The sequence below is a fragment of the Symphalangus syndactylus genome, chromosome 14 (genome assembly GCF_028878055.3).
Source record: "Symphalangus syndactylus isolate Jambi chromosome 14, NHGRI_mSymSyn1-v2.1_pri, whole genome shotgun sequence".
NCBI classification, from domain to species: domain Eukaryota; kingdom Metazoa; phylum Chordata; class Mammalia; order Primates; family Hylobatidae; genus Symphalangus; species Symphalangus syndactylus.
The window spans coordinates 118,605,448-118,622,746 of record NC_072436.2 but is presented as its reverse complement, the minus strand read 5'-3'; the positions used below and the strand labels follow the sequence as shown (position 1 = coordinate 118,622,746).

The 17,299-nt window shown below is 49.7% G+C and overlaps 2 protein-coding genes across 2 annotated transcripts in view; both read left to right on the top strand.

The window, feature by feature from the left end:
• LOC129462778 (renal cancer differentiation gene 1 protein-like) lies at positions 1–480 on the top strand. The gene has a single exon (XM_055243107.2). The coding sequence runs from the start codon at positions 79–81 to the stop codon at positions 418–420; it is 342 nt and encodes a 113-aa protein (XP_055099082.1). The 5' UTR covers positions 1–78; the 3' UTR covers positions 421–480.
• A 4,197-nt stretch (positions 481–4,677) lies between these two features.
• The window catches only part of FAM234A (family with sequence similarity 234 member A), a 39,155-nt gene continuing 26,533 nt past the window's right edge, over positions 4,678–17,299 (top strand). The window contains exon 1 of the mRNA XM_055243085.2: positions 4,678–4,740. The gene's annotated coding sequence lies outside the window, so the exon portion shown is untranslated. The remainder of the gene's footprint in view (positions 4,741–17,299) is intronic.

The following is a 17,299-nucleotide window of genomic DNA, read 5'->3' as shown; positions in this document are numbered from 1 at the left end:
CTGCTCTCTATTTAAAATAAATAAATAGGGTGTCGGTTGGGCTGCTCGGTTCGAATTCCGCGGTCCCAGCCCTTCCCCATGGCCGACCCTGAGAAGTTGCAGGTTTCTTCGCTTTCCCCGCTGCTGCCTCCTTCTCCCTCCTCTTCAGACGCCTCTGCAGCATCTTCCCCGGGCAGCCCAGTGAGTTTGGGCTGGCCAGTTCCGAGCAGGAGCAGAGGCCGAACGGTGGACCCGCTGGCGGAAGTGGAGCTGCAGATCCGAGACGCAGCCTTTTCATTAACCAAACTTCTTGAAGCCACATCTGCAATATCAGCTCAAGTGGAAGAACTTGCCTTCCAATGTCCAGAAAAGGCACGTTTCCTTAAAACGTGGCGGGACCTCTTGAAAGAACGCTATGATTCTTTGAAACCTGATGACTAATTTGGCATACTTCGTTGTTTAACAATGACTGCAATAATTCATACTTCTTATGTCATATTTGTACATGTACCAGACGTATAGGATGACCTCTGTCCAGCAGTTATGTATATACGCAGGATTAATTTTTTATTGGTTTTCTTGGCTTTTTTTTTTTTTTGACACGGAGTCTCGCTCTGTCGCCCAGGCTGGAGTGCAGTGGAGCAATCTCGGCTCACTGCAAGCTCCGCCTCCCGGGTTCATGCCATTCTCCTACCTCAGCCTCTCCGAGTAGCTGGGACTACAGGCGCCCGCCACCACGCCCGGCTAATTTTTTTGTATTTTTAGTAGAGACGGGGTTTCACCGTGGTCTCCATCTCCTGACCTCGTGATCCGCCCGCCTCGGCCTCCCAAAGTGCTGGGATTACAAGCATGAGCCACCGCGCCCCGCCGGTTTCCTTGGCTTCTGTGAAAGCAGAATACCGATGCTATTTTTGTTGCGGACCAATACTTGTTTGTCCTTAAATACTTTATGCCTCTGAACTTTCGTAGAATCCTTTATGAAAGTTAACTTCATCAGGCCGGGCACGGTGGCTCAAGCCTGTAATCCCAGCACTTTGGGAGGCCGAGGCGGGCGGATCACGAGGTCAGGAGATCGAGACCATCCTGGCTAACACGGTGAAACCCCGTCTCTACTAAAAATACAAAAAATTAGCCAGGCGTGTTGGCGGGCGCCTGTAGTCCCAGCTACTTGGGAGGCTGAGGCAGGAGAATAGCGTGAACCCGGGAGGCGGAGCTTGCAGTGAGCCGAGATCGCGCCACTGCACTCCAGCCTGGGCGACAGAGCGAGACTCTGTCTCAAAAAAAAAAAAAAAAAAAAAAAAGAAAGTTAACTTCATCAATAGATGGTTAATATTAATAGAGCCACAGGGCTACCAGTAGCAAACTAGGTGGACCATTATTTGTTTTGCAACAAGATGCTAAGCATGGCAGAGTTTGAAGTTGCATTTCATCTTAAGGACCAAGGGAGGTAACTTTAAGGTTGCCAATGGTCAGGCCGGGCGCGGTGGCTCACGCTTGTAATCCCAGCACTTTGGGAGGCCGAGGCGGGCGGATCACGAGGTCAGGAGATCGAGACCACGGTGAAACCCCGTCTCTACTAAAAATACAAAAAATTAGCCGGGCGTCGTGGCGGGCGCCTGTAGTCCCAGCTACTCGGAGAGGCTGAGGCAGGAGAATGGCATGAACCCAGGAGGCGGAGCTTGCAGTGAGCCGAGATCGCGCCACTGCACTCCAGCCTGGGCGACAGAGCGAGAGACTCCGTCTCAAAAAAAAAAAAAAAAAAAGGTTGCCAATGGTGGATCCGGCTCCATTAGGCTACGTTGTCTACAGCTAATGATTGTGCTTTATTCTGTATTCCCAGCACCTAAAACAGGATAACACAACACTCACTGTTTGTTGAATACAAGAGTTAACAAACATAAAAAAATAAAAACAAATACATAAATAAATATAGGCCAGGTGTGGTGGCATGTGCCTCTAGTCCCAGCTACTTAGGAAGCTGAGGTTGGAGGATGGACTGAGCCTGGGTGGTTGAGGTTGCAGTAAGCTGTGATCACACCCCTGCACGGCAGCCTGGGCAAAAGAACAAGACCCTGTCTTGGCCAGGCACGGTGGCTCACACCTGTAATCCCAGCACTTAGGGAGGCCAAAAAAAGAATGAGGCCCTGTCTCAAAAATGAAATTAAAACTTAAAAAACAGGCCAGGTTGGGGGCAGTGGCTCATGCCTGTAATCTCAGCACTTTGGGAGGCCGAGGCAGGTGGATCACCTGAGGTCGGGAGTTTGAAGCCAGCCTGACCAACATGGAGAAATCCTATCTCTACTAAAAATACAAAATTAGCCAGGCATGGTGACGCATGCCTGTAATCCCAGCTACTTGGGAGGCTGAGGCAGGAGAATCGCTTGAACTCCGGAGGTAGAGGTTGCGGTGAGCTGAGATTGTGCCATTGCACTCCAGCCTGGGCAACAAAAGCAAAACTCCATCTCCCAAAAAAAAAAAAAAATAGGCCGATCACGGTGGCTCACGCCTGTTAATCCCAACACTTTGGGAGGCCGAGGTGGGTGGATGACGAGGTTAAGAGTTCAAGACCAGCCTGGCCAACATGGTGAAACCCTGTCTCTACTAAAACTACAAAAAAACTAGCCTGGCATGGTGGCACACGCCTGTAGTCCCAGCTACTCAGGAGGCTGAGGCAGGAGAATCACTTGAACCCAGGAGGCGGAGGTTGCAGTAAGCCAAGGTTGTGCCACTGCACTCCAGCCTGAGCAACAGAGGGAGACTCCGTCTCAAAAAAAAAAAAAAAAAAAAAAAAAAAACACAGGCCAGGAGTGGTCTATTTTGACACTCCACCTCAAAAAAATTAAATTAATTAAAAAATAAATTTTAAAAAATCATTTCACAAATGATAATTTAATATCATTGCTGCCCTGGAAGGTGGAAAAAAAGACTTACTCTGAGAATACAACAAAGTCTGTTCATGGGCTGGAAGCATCAAAAGTCCAGACACGGTAAGACAAGTTTTGTTTTCATTTGTTTTGAGACGGAGTCTCACTCTGTCGCCCAGAGTAGTGGTGTGATCTTGGCTCACTGCAAGCTCTGCCTCCCAGGTTCACACCATTCTCCTGCCTCACCCTCCCAAGTAGCTGGGACTACAGGCGCCCACCACCAGGCCTGGCTAATTTTCTTGTATTTTTAGTAGAGATGGGGTTTCACCGTGTTAGCCAGGATGGTCTCGATATCCTGACCTTGAGATCCGCCCGCCTCGCCCTCCCAAAGTGCTGGGATTATAGGCATGAGCCACTGTGCCCGGCTGACAAGTTTTAAATAATGTTTTAAGGCATGACTTTGCTTCCAATTGGCCATTTGAACAAAGCAATTAAATCATCTGAATTACGCACCTACCAAACTGCCACAGTTATTAGAAATCAGACAACTGCCAGGCACAGTGGCTCATGCTTGAAATCCCAGCACTTTGGGAGGCCAAAGCAGGAGATCACTTGAGTCCAGGAGTTCAAGACCAGCCTGGGTAATATGGCAAAACCCCATCTCTACAAAAAAGTAAAAAAATTAGCTGGGCATGATGGCTTACAGCTGTAGTCCTAGCTACTCCGGAGGCTGAGGTGAGAAGATCACTTGTGCCTGGGAAGCAGAGGTTGCAGTAAGCTATGATCCCGCCACTGCACTTGAGCCTGAGGGACAGAGGGAGACCCCATCTTTTTTTTTTTTTTTTTTTTTGATACGGAGTTTCACTCTAGTTGCCCAGCCTGGAGTTCAATGGCGAGATCTCAGTTCACTGCAACCTCTGCCTCCCAGGTTGAAGCAACTCTCCTGCCTCACCCTCCCGAGTAGCTAGGATTACAAGCATGCACCACCAAGTCCGGCTAATTTTGTATTTTTAGTAGAGACTGGGTTTCTACATGTTGGTCAGGCTGGTCTTGAACTCCAGACCTCAGGTGATCCACCTGCCTCGGCCTCCCAAAGTGCTGGGATTACAGGCATGAGCCCCTGGTCTTTTTTTTTTTTTTTTTTTTTTGATACAGGGTCTGGGTCTGTTGCCCAGGCCAGAGTGCAGTGGCACAGTCTCCGCTCACTGTAACCTCCGCCTCCTGGGTTCACGCCATTCTCCTGCCTCAACCTCCCCAGCAGCTGGGACTACAGGCGTACGCCACCGCGCCGGGCTGATTTTTTGTATTTTTAGTAGAGACGGGGTTTCACCGTGTTGGCCAGGATGGTCTCGATCTCCTGATCTCGTGATCCACCCGCCTAGGCCTCCCAAAGTGCTCGGATTACAGGCGTGAGCCACCGCCCCCGGCCCTGGCACAATATTTCATGGCCGAAAATTCGCATCCTCAGTGCCAGCAATTCTCCTCGTGGTCAAAGAGGAGAAACACTGGGGGGAGCACCCGGAGGCGGGGGCGAGGACGGAGATCGGGGGTCGACGTCGAGAAAGAAGGCGGGAAGAGGACAAAGTCGGGAGAGGACGGGGAGGGGAGCGAGGACGCAGGGAAGGAGGGGAAAGAGGACGGAGAGGAGCGAGGACGGAGGGAGGACGGGAACGAAGAGGGGCGAGGACGTTCAGCATCCATTGCGACAGCGACAAACAGGACACGGCAAAGCTCCCGGCGGAGGCAGCGCCCACCATACGCGTTGCTGAGCAACGGAAGCCTGGCGGCGGGGCGGGGTCCGAGCCCGCGCATTTCCGGCCCCGCCTGCCCGGCCGGTCGGAAGTGACGCCAGGGGGCGGGGCCAGCGGCGCGGGCGGGTGAGAGGGCGCGGCGGCAGGTGAGTGAGCGCGGCCTCGTCCTCGCGCGTGCTCGCCGCAGGGGCGCCGCAGGCCTCCCCTTCGCTCTGGGACGCGGTCCCCCTGCCTCGGCGACCCCGGCCCCTGGGTTCCCCAGTCCCTCGGCCCCCGGAGGACCCCGCCCCGCTCGTGCTGCCGCCCAGCTCCTCCGCCTTACAGGAGTCGGGTGCGGGCCGGGAGGCTGCGGCGGGACCCCAGGTCCCTCAGCGGGTCGGCAGCAGCGCCTCTGGAGGCTGATTCTTTCGGGTTTCCCCCATTGCCGCAGCCTGGGTTTCAGTGGCGTTCAGAACAAGCCCCAGTGTTCCTCAAAGCGGGGTTTTACCTCCCGGCAGGGAGCTCCCCTCCGTGGCGCCGCGTAGGTGAGCCGGCCGTGGCCGCTTTCGCTCTTGGTGCCGCCCGGGTTGCCTGAGAGTGTTTTTTTATGGTGGAAGAATGTGGATAAGAAGCCTCACGGGGATCACAGAGGCGTGTCCTCTCTCAGGACGCTGTCTGCAAGCTTGTCCGTCCGGCACCCCGGGAAAGCGCCCCGAGCGCAGCCGAGGTTGCTCGTCTGTGGGAGGGACTCAGGCGTAGAACACAAAACAGAGGGTAGAAGGGAGGAAAACACTGTGATTAGCGTTCCTGGCTCTCCCCTACGTTGGTTGGCCGAGAGTTGTCAAGGAGAAAGTTTGCCCTTGGACAGACTGATAGGTTATCAGGGTAGGCAATTTCGTTTACTCTCGGGTTCTAAACCTTGTGATTCCAGCTGAGGAGGCTGTGATGCGCTCCCTTCCATGTATTGGCTGCCGGTGTCTTTACGGCCCCGGCATCAGATCACACTACTTCCTTTATTGCAATTTCAGTCTGCATTCAATTAGAGCAGAATAACTCAACAAATAATCTCCGAGTGTCTGCTGGGAACCAGGGATGGTTGTAGGCGCTAAGGATATAGTACTCAACAAAAGAACTTCCTGTCCTCAAGGAGCTTCTATTCTACTGGAGGATACAGATAATAAATTAGATAAAAAACAGAGCTTGCTGGGCCGGCGCGGTGGCTCACGCCTGTGTCCCAGCACTTTGGGAGGCCGAGGCAGGCAGATCACCTGAGGTCAGGAGTTGGAGAGCAGCATGGCCAACATGGTGAAATCCCGTCTCTACTAAAAATAAGAAAACTAGCCGAGTGTGGTGGCAGGTGCCTGTAATCCCAGCTACTCGGGAGATTGAGGCAGGAGAAGCGCTTGAACCTGGGAGGGGAAGTTGCGGTGAGCCGAGATCGCGCGCCATTGCACTCTAGCCTGGGTGACAAGAGCAAGACTTCATCTCAAAAAAAAAAAAAAAAAAAGGAGTAAGTGCAGAGCAGGAGAGGAGGAAATAATGAGAATGACCCTGACTTCAAGTGGACATGGATTTGGGCATTTTACCAGTTTTCTGAGTCCTTGCCGCACTGATTGGGATGCTTTTGGCATCAAGTGTGGAGAACATATTGAAACTAGTTCACGCTATGGAAGCGTTCCATTGGCTTTCGCTCTGGGAAGTCCAAGGAACCAGAAATAAGATGGGGTCAAGGGCTTGAATGAAATCATCAGGATTTAGAAATGGTGGAGGATTCCGTCTTTTTTTTTTTTCTTTTTTTCTTTTCCTTGAGACGGAGTTTCGCTCTTGTTGCCCAGGCTGGAGTGCAGTGGCAAGATCTCAGCTCACTGCAGGCCGGGCGCGGTGGCTCGAGCTTGTAATCTCAGCACTTTGGGAGGCCGAGGCGGGTGGATCACGAGGTCAGGAGATCGAGACCACGGTGAAACCCCGTCTCTTCTAAAAATACAAAAAATTAGCCGGGCGTGGTGGCGGGCGCCTGTAGTCCCAGCTACTCGGAGAGACTGAGGCAGGAGAATGGTGTGAACCCGGGAGGTGGAGCTTGCAGTGAGCCGAGATCGCGCCACTACACTCCAGCCTGGGTGACAGAGTGAGACTCCGTCTCAAAAAAAAAAAAAAAAAAAAAGATCTCAGCTCACTGCAACCTTTGCCTCCCGGGTTCAAGTGATTCTCCCCACTCAGCCTCCCAAGTAGCTGGGATTACAGGCGCCCGCCACCACACTCAGCTAATTTTTTTTTTGTATTTTTAGTAGTGAGGGGTTTCACCATGTTGGCCAGGCCAGTCTCCTGACCTCAGGTGATCCACCCGCCTCCGCCTCCCAAAGTGCTGGGATTACAGGTGTGAGCCACCACACCTGGCCCTCTTTTTTTCCTTTTGCTTTACACTCCTGAGTATCTGGGACTACAGGCATGTGCCACCATATTTATTTTTCTTAAAAAAATTTTTTTTGGGTGGTCACAGTGGCTCATGCCTGTAATCCCAGCACTTTGGGAGGCTGGGGTAGGCGGATCACTAGGTCAAGAGATTGAGACCATCCTGTCCAACATGGTGAAATCCCGTCTCTACTAAAAATATAAAAATTAGCTGGGCGTGGTGGCGCACACCTGTAATCCCAGCTACTTGGGAGGCTGAGGCAGCAGAATCGCTTGAACCCAGGAGGCAGAGGCTGCAGTGAGCCGAGATCGCGCCACTACACTCTGGCGACATAGCGAGACTCTGTCTCAAAAAAAATAAATAGGCCGGGTGCGGTGCCTCACCCCTGTAATCCCAGGACTTTGGGAGGCCGAGGCGGGCGGATCACGAGGTCAGGAGATCAAGACCATCCTGGCTAACACGGTGAAACCCCGTCTCTACTAAAAATACAAAAAATTAGCCGGGCGCGGTGGCGGGCGCCTGTAGTCCCAGCTACTCGGGAGGCTGAGGCAGGAGAATGGCGTGAACCCCGGGGGGCGGAGCCTGCAGTGAGCCGAGATTGCGCCACTGCACTCCAGCCTGGGCGACAGAGCGAGACTCCGTCTCAAAAAAAAAAAAAAAATACATAAATAAATAAAAAATAAATAAATAAATAAATTTTTTTGTAGGCATGGGATCTCACTTTCTTTCCCAGTCGGTCCTGAACTCCTGCGCCTAAGCAACCCACCTTTGTTGGCCTCCTGAAGTGCTGGAATTATAAGTGTGAGCCACCGCGCCCAGCCTGTTTATTTATTTATGTATTTTTTAAAAAAATATATAAATGGGGTCTCACTGTGTTGCCTAGGTAGGTCTCATACTCCTGGCTTCAAGCAGTCCTCCTGCCTTGGCCTCGCAAAGTGTTAGGATTACAGGTGTGAGCCACCATGCCCACCCCTTCTCTTTCTTTTCAGGCTCCTGCTTCCATTCTGCTGACTTGTAATGGTTGTCTGCTGCTTGTAACAACACAGAGTTTAATGGATTAAAGTGACGAATATTTATTATCCAACAGTTTCTGTGGGTCAGGAATTGATCAGGGGCTTATCTGGGTGATTATGACTTCGAGTCTCATGGAGTTGCAGCCAAGATGTTGGCTGGGGCTGCAGGCATCTAAAAGCTGGATGGAGTCTTTTCTGTTTTTTCTAGAGGTCAAAAATTTAAAAAGAACAAATAAAATAAAAGCTGGACCAGGGCTGGAGGATCTGATTCCAAGATGGCTCACTCACAAGGCTAGTGACTGGAAGCCTCAGCTGCCTCTTGGCTCGTGGCGGGAGCCCCCAGTCCCTTGCCTCATGGAACTTTCCTTAGGGCCCATGTCCTCACATGGTAATTATCTTCCCTTAGAGCAAGTGATCTCAGAGTGAAAGGGAAGGTTTCCACCACAAAACCCGTTAATGAAATTCTTTTTTTTTTTTTTTTTTTGAGACGGAGTCTCGCTCTGTCGCCCAGGCTGGAGTGCAGTGGCGCAATCTCGGCTCACTGCAAGCTCCGCCTCCCGGGTTCACACCATTCTCCTGCCTCAGCCTCTCCGAGTAGCTGGGACTACAGGCGCCCGCCACCACGCCCGGCTAATTTTTTTGTATTTTTTTTTTTTAGTAGAGACGGGGTTTCACCGTGGTCTCGATCTCCTGACCTCGTGATCCGCCCGCCTCGGCCTCCCAAAGTGCTGGGATTACAAGCATGAGCCACCGCGCCCGGCCTTTTTTTTTTTTTGGAGACAGGGTCTCCCTCTGTCACCCAGGCTGGAGTGCAGTGACGTGATCTTGGTTCATTCCGCCTCCCTGGTCCAGCTATTCTCTTTCCTCAGCCTCTGGAGGAGCTGTGACTACAAGCATGCACTACCACGCCCAGCTAATTTTTTTTTTTTTTAATTTTTATTTATTTATTTATTTATTTTTTGAGAAGGAGTCTCGCTCTTTCGCCCAGGCCGGAGTGCAGTGGCGCTATCTTGGCTCACTGCAAGCTCTGCCTCCCGGGTTCATGCCATTCTGCTGCCTCAGCCTCACGAGTAGCTGGGACTACAGGCGCCTGCAACCATGCCCGGCTAATTTTTTGTATTTTTAGTAGAGACAGGGTTTCACCATGTTAGCCAGGATGGTCTCGATCTCCTGACCTTGTGTTCCGCGTGCCTCAGCCTTCCAAGGTGCTGGGATTACAGGTGTGAGCCACCACGCCTGGCTTAATTTTTTTAAGTAAAGATGGGGTTTCACCATGTTGGCTGGGCTGGTCTCAAACTCCTGGCCTCAGGTGATCCTCCCGCCTCGGCCTCACAAAGTGCTAGGATTACAGATCTGAGCCACCATGACCAGCCTGTTTTATTTATTTATTTATTTTGAGATGAATTGTGGCTCTGTTGCCCAGGCTGGAGTGCAGTGGCTCCATCTTGGCTCACTGCAACCCCTGCCTCCCAGGTTCAAGCGAGTCTCCTGCCTCAGCCTCCTGAGTAGCTGAGATTACAGGTGTGCATCACCATGCCCGGCTAATTTTTGTATTTTTGATAGAGATGAGGTTTCGCCATGTTGGCCAGGCTGGTCTTGAACTCCTGACCTCAAGTGATCTGCCCGCCTTGGCTTCCCAAAGTGCTGGAATTAGAAGCATGAGCCACCGCTCCTGTCCGAACATTTTAAAACCACTATGCAACTTACCACTCCTGTGGGACAAGAGTGCCTGGTCCTATGATTTCAGCTGGCGTTCTGGCCCTGATCTCTGGGAATCTGATTAGTTAGCTAGGGCCAGGCCTAATTTATTAATGAATGCATTAATAAATTACTCTTCTGGCCAGGCACTGTGGCTTACGCCTCTAATTCCAGCACTTTGGGAGGCCAATTGGGGGGCGGATCACGAGGTCAGGAGATCGAGGCCATCCTGGCTAACCCAGTGAAATCCCGGCTCTACTAAAAATACAAAAAATTAGCCAGGCGTGGTGATGGGCGCCTGTAGTCCCAGCCACTCCGGAGGCTGAGGCAGAAGAATGGCGTGAACCCGGGAGGCAGAGGTTGCAGTGAGCAGAGATCGCGCCACTGCACTCCAGCCTGGGCAACACAGTGAGATTCCGTCTCAAAAAAAAAAAAAAAAAAAAATCCCTGACTCGGCGTGGTGGGTCACGCCTGTAATCCCAACACTTTGGGAGGCTGAGGTGGGTGGATCACGAGTTCAGGAGATCGAGACCATCCTGGCTAACGTGGTGAAACCCCATCTCTACTAAAAAAAAAAAAAAAAAAAAAATTAGCCGGTGTCGTGGCACATGCCTGTAGTCCCAGCTACTCAGGAGGCTGAGGCAGGAGAGTTGCTTGAACTCAGGAGGCGGAGGTTGCGATGAGCCGAGATCGCGCCACTACACTCCAGCCTAGGCGACAGAGAGAGACTACGTCTCAAAAATAAAAAAAATACCATCCTGGCTCACACAGTGAAGCGCCGTCTCTACTAAAAAATACAAAAAATTAGCCCGGCATAGTGGCGGGCGCCTGTAGTCCTAGCTACTCGGGAGGCTGAGGCGGGAGAATGGCGTGAACCCGGCAGGCAGGGCTTGCAGTGAGCCGAGATGGCGCCACTGCACTCCAGCACTCCCAGCCTGGGTGACAGAGCGAGACTCCATCTCAAAAAAAAAATTAATAAAAATTTAAAAATAAAAAAACCCTTGCACACTTGGTGAATTTTTTACCCACTCGTGCTTTGCAAAATTCTTCATGGAACTTAGATTATCTCAGAATGTAAAAAGAAAAGAAAAGAATGCTGACTCCTAACCAAATAACTATGAAGCAGATGCTGAGAGATCAAAGGAGCAAATCTAAAAATCATCAGAGGCGGGGCCTTGGGGAGAAGTATGCTGGCTTACAGACGAAAATGACTGGCTCTTTGTTGATAACTGTTGGACCTGGGTAATGGGTTTATGGGGCTGGTGTTCTCTGCTTTTGTTAATGTTTGAGCATTTACATAATAAAGGTTTTTTTTTTTTTTTTTTTTTGAGACGGAGTTTCCCTCTGTCACCCAGGCTGGAGTGCAGTGGCGCGATATCGGCTCACTGCAAGCTCTGTCTCCCGGGTTCACGCCATTCTCCTGCCTCAGCCTCTCCGAGTAACTGGGATTACAGGCGCCCGCCACCGCGCCTGGCTAATTTTTTGTATTTTTAGTAGAGATGGGGTTTCACTGTGGTCTCGATCTCCTGACCTCGTGATCCGCCCGCCTCGGCCTCCCAAAGTGCTGGGATTACAGGCGTGAGCCACCGCGCCCGGCCTAGGTTTTTTTTTTTTAATCGTATATAGAAAGGAGGACTCACTATGTTGCCCAGGCTGGTCGCAAACTCCTGGGCTCAAGTAGTCTTCCCTCCTCTGCCTCTTGAAGTGCTGAGATTATAGGCATGAGACACTGTTGTACCCAGGCGAGTTAAAAAAACGCCACACTTTGAGACGAATTAAGAGTCCTTTATTAAGCCAGCGGCCAAAGAGATGGCTAATGCTCAAAATTCTCTCGGCCACGAGGAAGGAGTTCGATTAACTTTTATACCTAGGTTTAGGAAGGGGAGGGGGACTCAAATGTAATAATTCTACAGAAGTAAAAACATGCAAGAATCAAAAGAATCAAAATGGTTACAGAGTGATAAACAACTTAAAAGACAAATGATTACAAGAAGAGCAATGGTACCAGGTTCAAGGCTCTAAATCTTTCATTATAATTAGATACAGGGTCTATGCCGCACAGGAAATCAAGGTTTTATGTTGTTATCTCTTGGAGAAAATTCCTGGGAACTTCGTACATTGTTGGTGTTGGTAACTTATCAGTTAACTGGGCTCCTTCGAAATGCTGAGGACCTGTTTACCCAGGACAACTCCTCACGAAAGGGGTTTGAGTGAGGATCCCTAGTGTCTTGTAAATTAAGGGGTCAGTTGGAGTTTGTCGGCTTTCCTAGCTAGAGAGAGTCTTATTTACATGAGAAGCAAGGCTAGGTGATTTAAAGAGATAAACAGGACAAAATTCAAAGTAACGAGTTGAAGTAAAAACAAGGTTAGGCATTTCAACACCACACCTGGGTCAAAGGTTTAAAAAAAAAATGATAAAAGAAGTAAATTGAGGCTACTGTGGGCACACTGCCCATGGGTTAGCCCTGCTGTGCAAGGATCAGAAAAAAAATAGAAATTGAAGCTAAGGCCTAATTAACTGGCTTATCTTGTAGAGTTTAGCAGAAGTGATCAAGTTTAGAGTTTATCTTTTTCTTTTCTGCCCCCTACTTAATGAAAGACAAAAATGAGTAACATGGCCGGGCGCGGTGGCTCACACCTGTAATCCCAGCACTTTGGGAGGCCAAGGCAGGCAGATCACTTGAGATCAGGAGTTCAAGACCAGGCTGGCCAACATGAAACCAAAATACAAAAGTTAGCCAGGCGTGGTGGCGGGCGTGTGTAGTCTCAGCTACTCGGGAGGATGAGGCAGGAGACTCGCTTGAACCCAGGAGGCGGAGGTTGCAGTGAGCTGAGATTGCACCACTGCATTCCAGCCTGGGCGACAGAGCAAGACTCTGACTCAAGAAAATAAAAATAAATAAAAATTGTTCCGGGTGCGATGGCTCACGCCTGTAATCCCAACACTTTGGGAGGCCGAGGCGGGCGGATCATGAGGTCAGGAGATCGAGACCATCTTGGCTAACGTGGTGAAACTCCGTCTCTACTAAAAATACAAAAAAACTAGTCGGACGTGGTGGCCGGCACCTGTAGTCCCAGCTACTCGGGAGGCTGAGGCAGGAGAATGGCGTGAACCCAGGAGGCAGAGCTTGCAGTGAGCGGAGATTGCGCCACTGCAGTCCAGCCTGGGTGACATAGCGAGGCCCCGTCTCAAAAAAAAATAAAAAATAAATAATAATTTGTGGGGGAGTCACAGGAAATCTGCCTTGGAATTCAGGAGAAAGGCTTACCCCATGGTATTTTCTGGAGAGACTACAAAACTTATTCTGTGTAATAGTTGCCCATCAGCTGTGTTTGCCCTCAACTTATTTTTAGGAGGCATTGTGAGCCCTTCTCAAGTACTGTAAAAGTTTTTCAGTTCTGCAAAGGAAAGGAACTTGTGTTTGGGCTTTTTGAGTGCTGACTGCATGTGCTGTGATACTTTTGCCTTTGTCATGGAACCATGATCTTTAAAGTGGTTCTGGAAAAATGGTTAAGGGCCTGTTCTTTGTCTTGAGATTATTCTTGGTGGAGAGAGAAATGGCTGCTTGCTGTAAACAACTGGACACAGTAGCTGTCCTTGTCTAACATCTGCTTTGCTCAGCTGAAGCATTGTCTCATTGGCTGCTGTGGGTGTCTCTGAAGCTCACGTTGAATTGCTGTCAGATACCCGGAGTGCTCTTGGTGGTGACACAGCCACATTGTGTAAATACATTTCTTAAGTCATTTGTGTGTATAGCAGCTGGATTTGGGGACAAGCATTTGGGCACACTTGCTACAAGATTGGTTAGTGATTATGGACGATGAAGTCTGTCGGAAAATTCAGATCTTGATTGTGAGTTATCTTACTTGTCTTTTAAATTCTCTTTCATCCATTTGGCTCAGGGGGCACAGCAGACATCTTCCTGGCCTTAAATAGCTTTCTGTCTGCCAGGTAAGAGAAGTATGATGAGTGCTTTGAAAGAAAAATACTGAGTTCTCTGGGGTGGAATGTGGTTAACCAGGGTCAGTGGGGGTCACCCCAAACTTACTTAAGGCTTGAGCCACTGCATCTGGGCTTTTTTTTTTTTTTTTTTGAGACAGAGTCTTGCTCTCTTTGCCCAGGCTGGAGTACAATGGTGCGATCTCGGCTCACTGCAACCTCTGCCTCCTGGGTTAAAGCGATTCTCCTGCTTCAGCCTCCCTAGTAGCTGGGACTATAGGCACATGCTACCATGCCGGCTAATTTTTGTACTTTTAGTAGAGATGGGGTTTCACCATGTTGGCCAGGTTGGTCTCGAACTCCGGACCTCAAGTGATCCAGCCGCCTAGGCCTCCTAAAGTGCTGGGATTACAGTTGTGAGCTACCACACCTAGCTGGGCTTATTATTATTTTTTTAATCCATTGACAAAGTCCTTCCAGTTTCTGTTTCTAACTGGTGAAACTAGATAGTAATATTAATCTATAATCACAGTTTTCCTCTAAATATTAACTAAATATTTTATCCATTTAAAACACTGTTTTCTTCTCTTTTTTTTGAGACCGGGTCTTGCCCTGTTGCCTAGACTGGAATGCAGTGGTGCGATCTCCGCTCACCAGAGCCTTGACCTCCCAGGCTCAAGGGAACCTCAGTTTCTTGCATAGCTGGGACTAGAGGCACATACCGCCACACCCGGCTAGTTTTGTATTTTTTTGTAGAGGCGGGGTTTTGCCATGTTCCCAGGCTGGTGTCGACTCCTGAGCTCGAGTGATCTTCCTGCCTTCTGCTTTAGCCTCCCGAAGTTGCTGGGATTACAAGTGTATGCTACTGCGCCTAGCCTTAAAACACTATCTTGACCACAGAGGAGGTCTACACAAAAAGAAAGAAAAAAAAAAAACTGTCTGCTTCAGGCTGGGCACGGCGGTTCACACCTTTAATTCTAGCACTTTGAGAGGCAGAGGTGGGAGGATCACGTGAACCCAGGAGTTACAGAGAAGCCTGGGCAACATAGTGAGACTCTCATTTCTACAAAATATTTAAAGATTAGCTGAACAAAAATTAGCTGGTGCATGCCTGTGCTCCCAGCTACTGGGGAGCCTGAGGTGGGAGGATCTCTTGAGCCTGGGGGATTCAAGGCTGCAGTGAGCCATTATTGCACCACTTCATTCTAGCCTGGACAACAGAGCAAGACCCTGTGTCAAAAAAAAAAGTTTTCATCAAGTTTCTGCAATTAAAAAAAGTAGAGGCCGGGCGCGGTGGCTCAGGCCTGTAATCCCAGCACTTTGGGAGGCTGAGGTGGGCGGATCACGAGGTCAGGAGATCGAGACCATCCTGGCTAACACAGTGAAACTCCATCTCTACTAAAAATACAAAAAATTAGCCGGGCGTGGTGGCGGGTGCCTGTAGTCCCAGCTACTGGGGAGGCTGAGGCAGGAGAATGTCTTGAACCTGGGAGGTGGAGCTTGCAGTGAGCCGAGATCGCGCCACTGCATTCCAGCCTGGGCACAGAGCAAGACTCCATCTAAAAAAAAAAAAAAAAAAAAAAAAAAAAAAGGGGGAGTTAGAGGCCAGGCTCAGTGGCTCACGCCTGTAATCCCAGCACTTTGGGAGGCCAAGGCGGGCGGATCACCTGAGGTCAGGAGTTCAAGACCAGCCTGACCAACATGGAGAAACCCCTTCCCTAATAAAAATACAGAATTAGCTGGGTGTGGTGGCGCACGCCTGTAATCCCGGCTACTGGAGGCTGAGGCAGGAGAATCTCTTGAAACCAGGAGGCGGAGGTTGCAGTGAGCCGAGATCGCACCACTGCACTCCAGCCCAGGTGACAGTGCATGACTCCGTCTCAAAAAAAAAAAAAAGCCATTAGAATGAGACTTTTGTTTTTATTTTCTGTTCTCTGTGACTCAATAAGCTTCTTAGAGAAAGAACCCTTGGAGAAAAGGGAGAGAACTGTTACTTCCTTTCTGCATGGACTGTGATATTCCTGCCCCAGCCCTGCCAAAATGTTAATGAGCTGTGCAAACTGTTGCTGGATTGTTTTGTTCTTCCTCCTAATCAGAGTTTTCCTCAGGACTGAGTAGCCTGTGGACTCCCTGGAGGACAGGCAGGTGTGGCAGCCTCAGTGGCCTGGAGTGGACAGCTGGTTCACTGATAGCCCTTTTTGTTGAGACAGAGTCTTGGTCTGTCGCCCAGGCTGGAGTGCCCTAGTACGATCTTGGCTCACTGCATCCTCTACCTCCCAGGCTGAAGTGATTCTCGTGCTTCAGCCTTCCCAGTAGCTTAGACTACAGGCAGACACCATCATACCCACCTAATTTTGTATTTTTAGTAGAGACGGGGTTTCACCATGTTGGCCAGCCTGGTCTTGAACTCCTGTCCTCAAGTGATCTGTCCACCTCGGCCTCCTAAAATGCTGCGATTATAGGCATGAGTCACCACGGGCTTACTGATAGTTGTGTAGGCCAGAGGAATAATCTGAATAACCATATATGAGGTATTGTGTTTATCTTTCTTTCTTCAAGTTATTCTTGGTGTCAGCTCCTTTTTTTTTTTTTTTTTTTGAGACGGAGTCTCGCTCTGTCGCCCAGGCTGGAGTGCAATGGCGCTATCTCAGCTCACTGCAACCTCTGCCCCCCGGGTTTAAGTGATTCTCCTGCCTCAGCCTCCTGAGTAGCTGGGATTACTGATGCGCATCACCATGCCCAGTTAATTTTTTGTATTTTTAGTAGAGATGGGGTTTCACCATGTCAGCCAAACTGGTCTCGAACTCTTGACCTTGCAATCTACCCACCTCGGCCTCCCAAAGTGCTGGGATTACAGGCGTGAGCTACCACACCCAGCCAGTGTCAGGTCTTTTACCTTAATTAATATGTATTGTATTGACACATTTTCTTTTCTTTCTGAGCTCTCAATTTTTTTTTTTTTGAAACAGGGTCTCACTCTGTTGCCCAAAGTGGAATGTAGTGTAATGATCACAGCTCACTGCAGCCTCAACCTCTTGGGCTCAAGCTAACCTCCCACCTCAGCCTCCCAGGTAGCTGGGACTACAAGCGCGTGCCACTACACCTAATTTTATTTTATTTTTTGTAGAGATGGGGTCTCCCCATGTTGCCCAGACTGGTCTTGAACTCCTGGCCTCAAGTCATCCTCCTGCCTCAGCCTCCCAAAGCACTAGGATTATAGGTGTGAACCACCCTGCCCGGCCATGAAGTTAAATTTTTGGTTATTAGCATGTTGAGTTCTGTTTTCTGTTTTTTTAAATAGCCACATGGCCTGACTCTCTGTGTTCAATGGTATGGATGCTAAAGTACAGGAAGGACAGTGCCTTGCTCAAGTCTCTCTGACCTGGGTCCATGGGGATTTTCTCTGCCAATCAGGTTCCTGAAGCTCTGGCTACTGCTCCTGGTATTTTTAATGACCACAGTAGAGAAAAACATTCATATCTTCTTGCCGTTGATGAGCAAATCTTTGGACCTATCTCATGGTGTCCTTATTTGCAAACTGGTTGAATCGTCAACTGCCTGGCTTTGGCTGCCTTGCTGTTTTGGCTTGTAATAAGTACCCCTATTTCTGGTGGCTGAGTCAAGTTTCCAAAAAGGAAGTCTTACCTGGAGATTCTGTGAAGGAA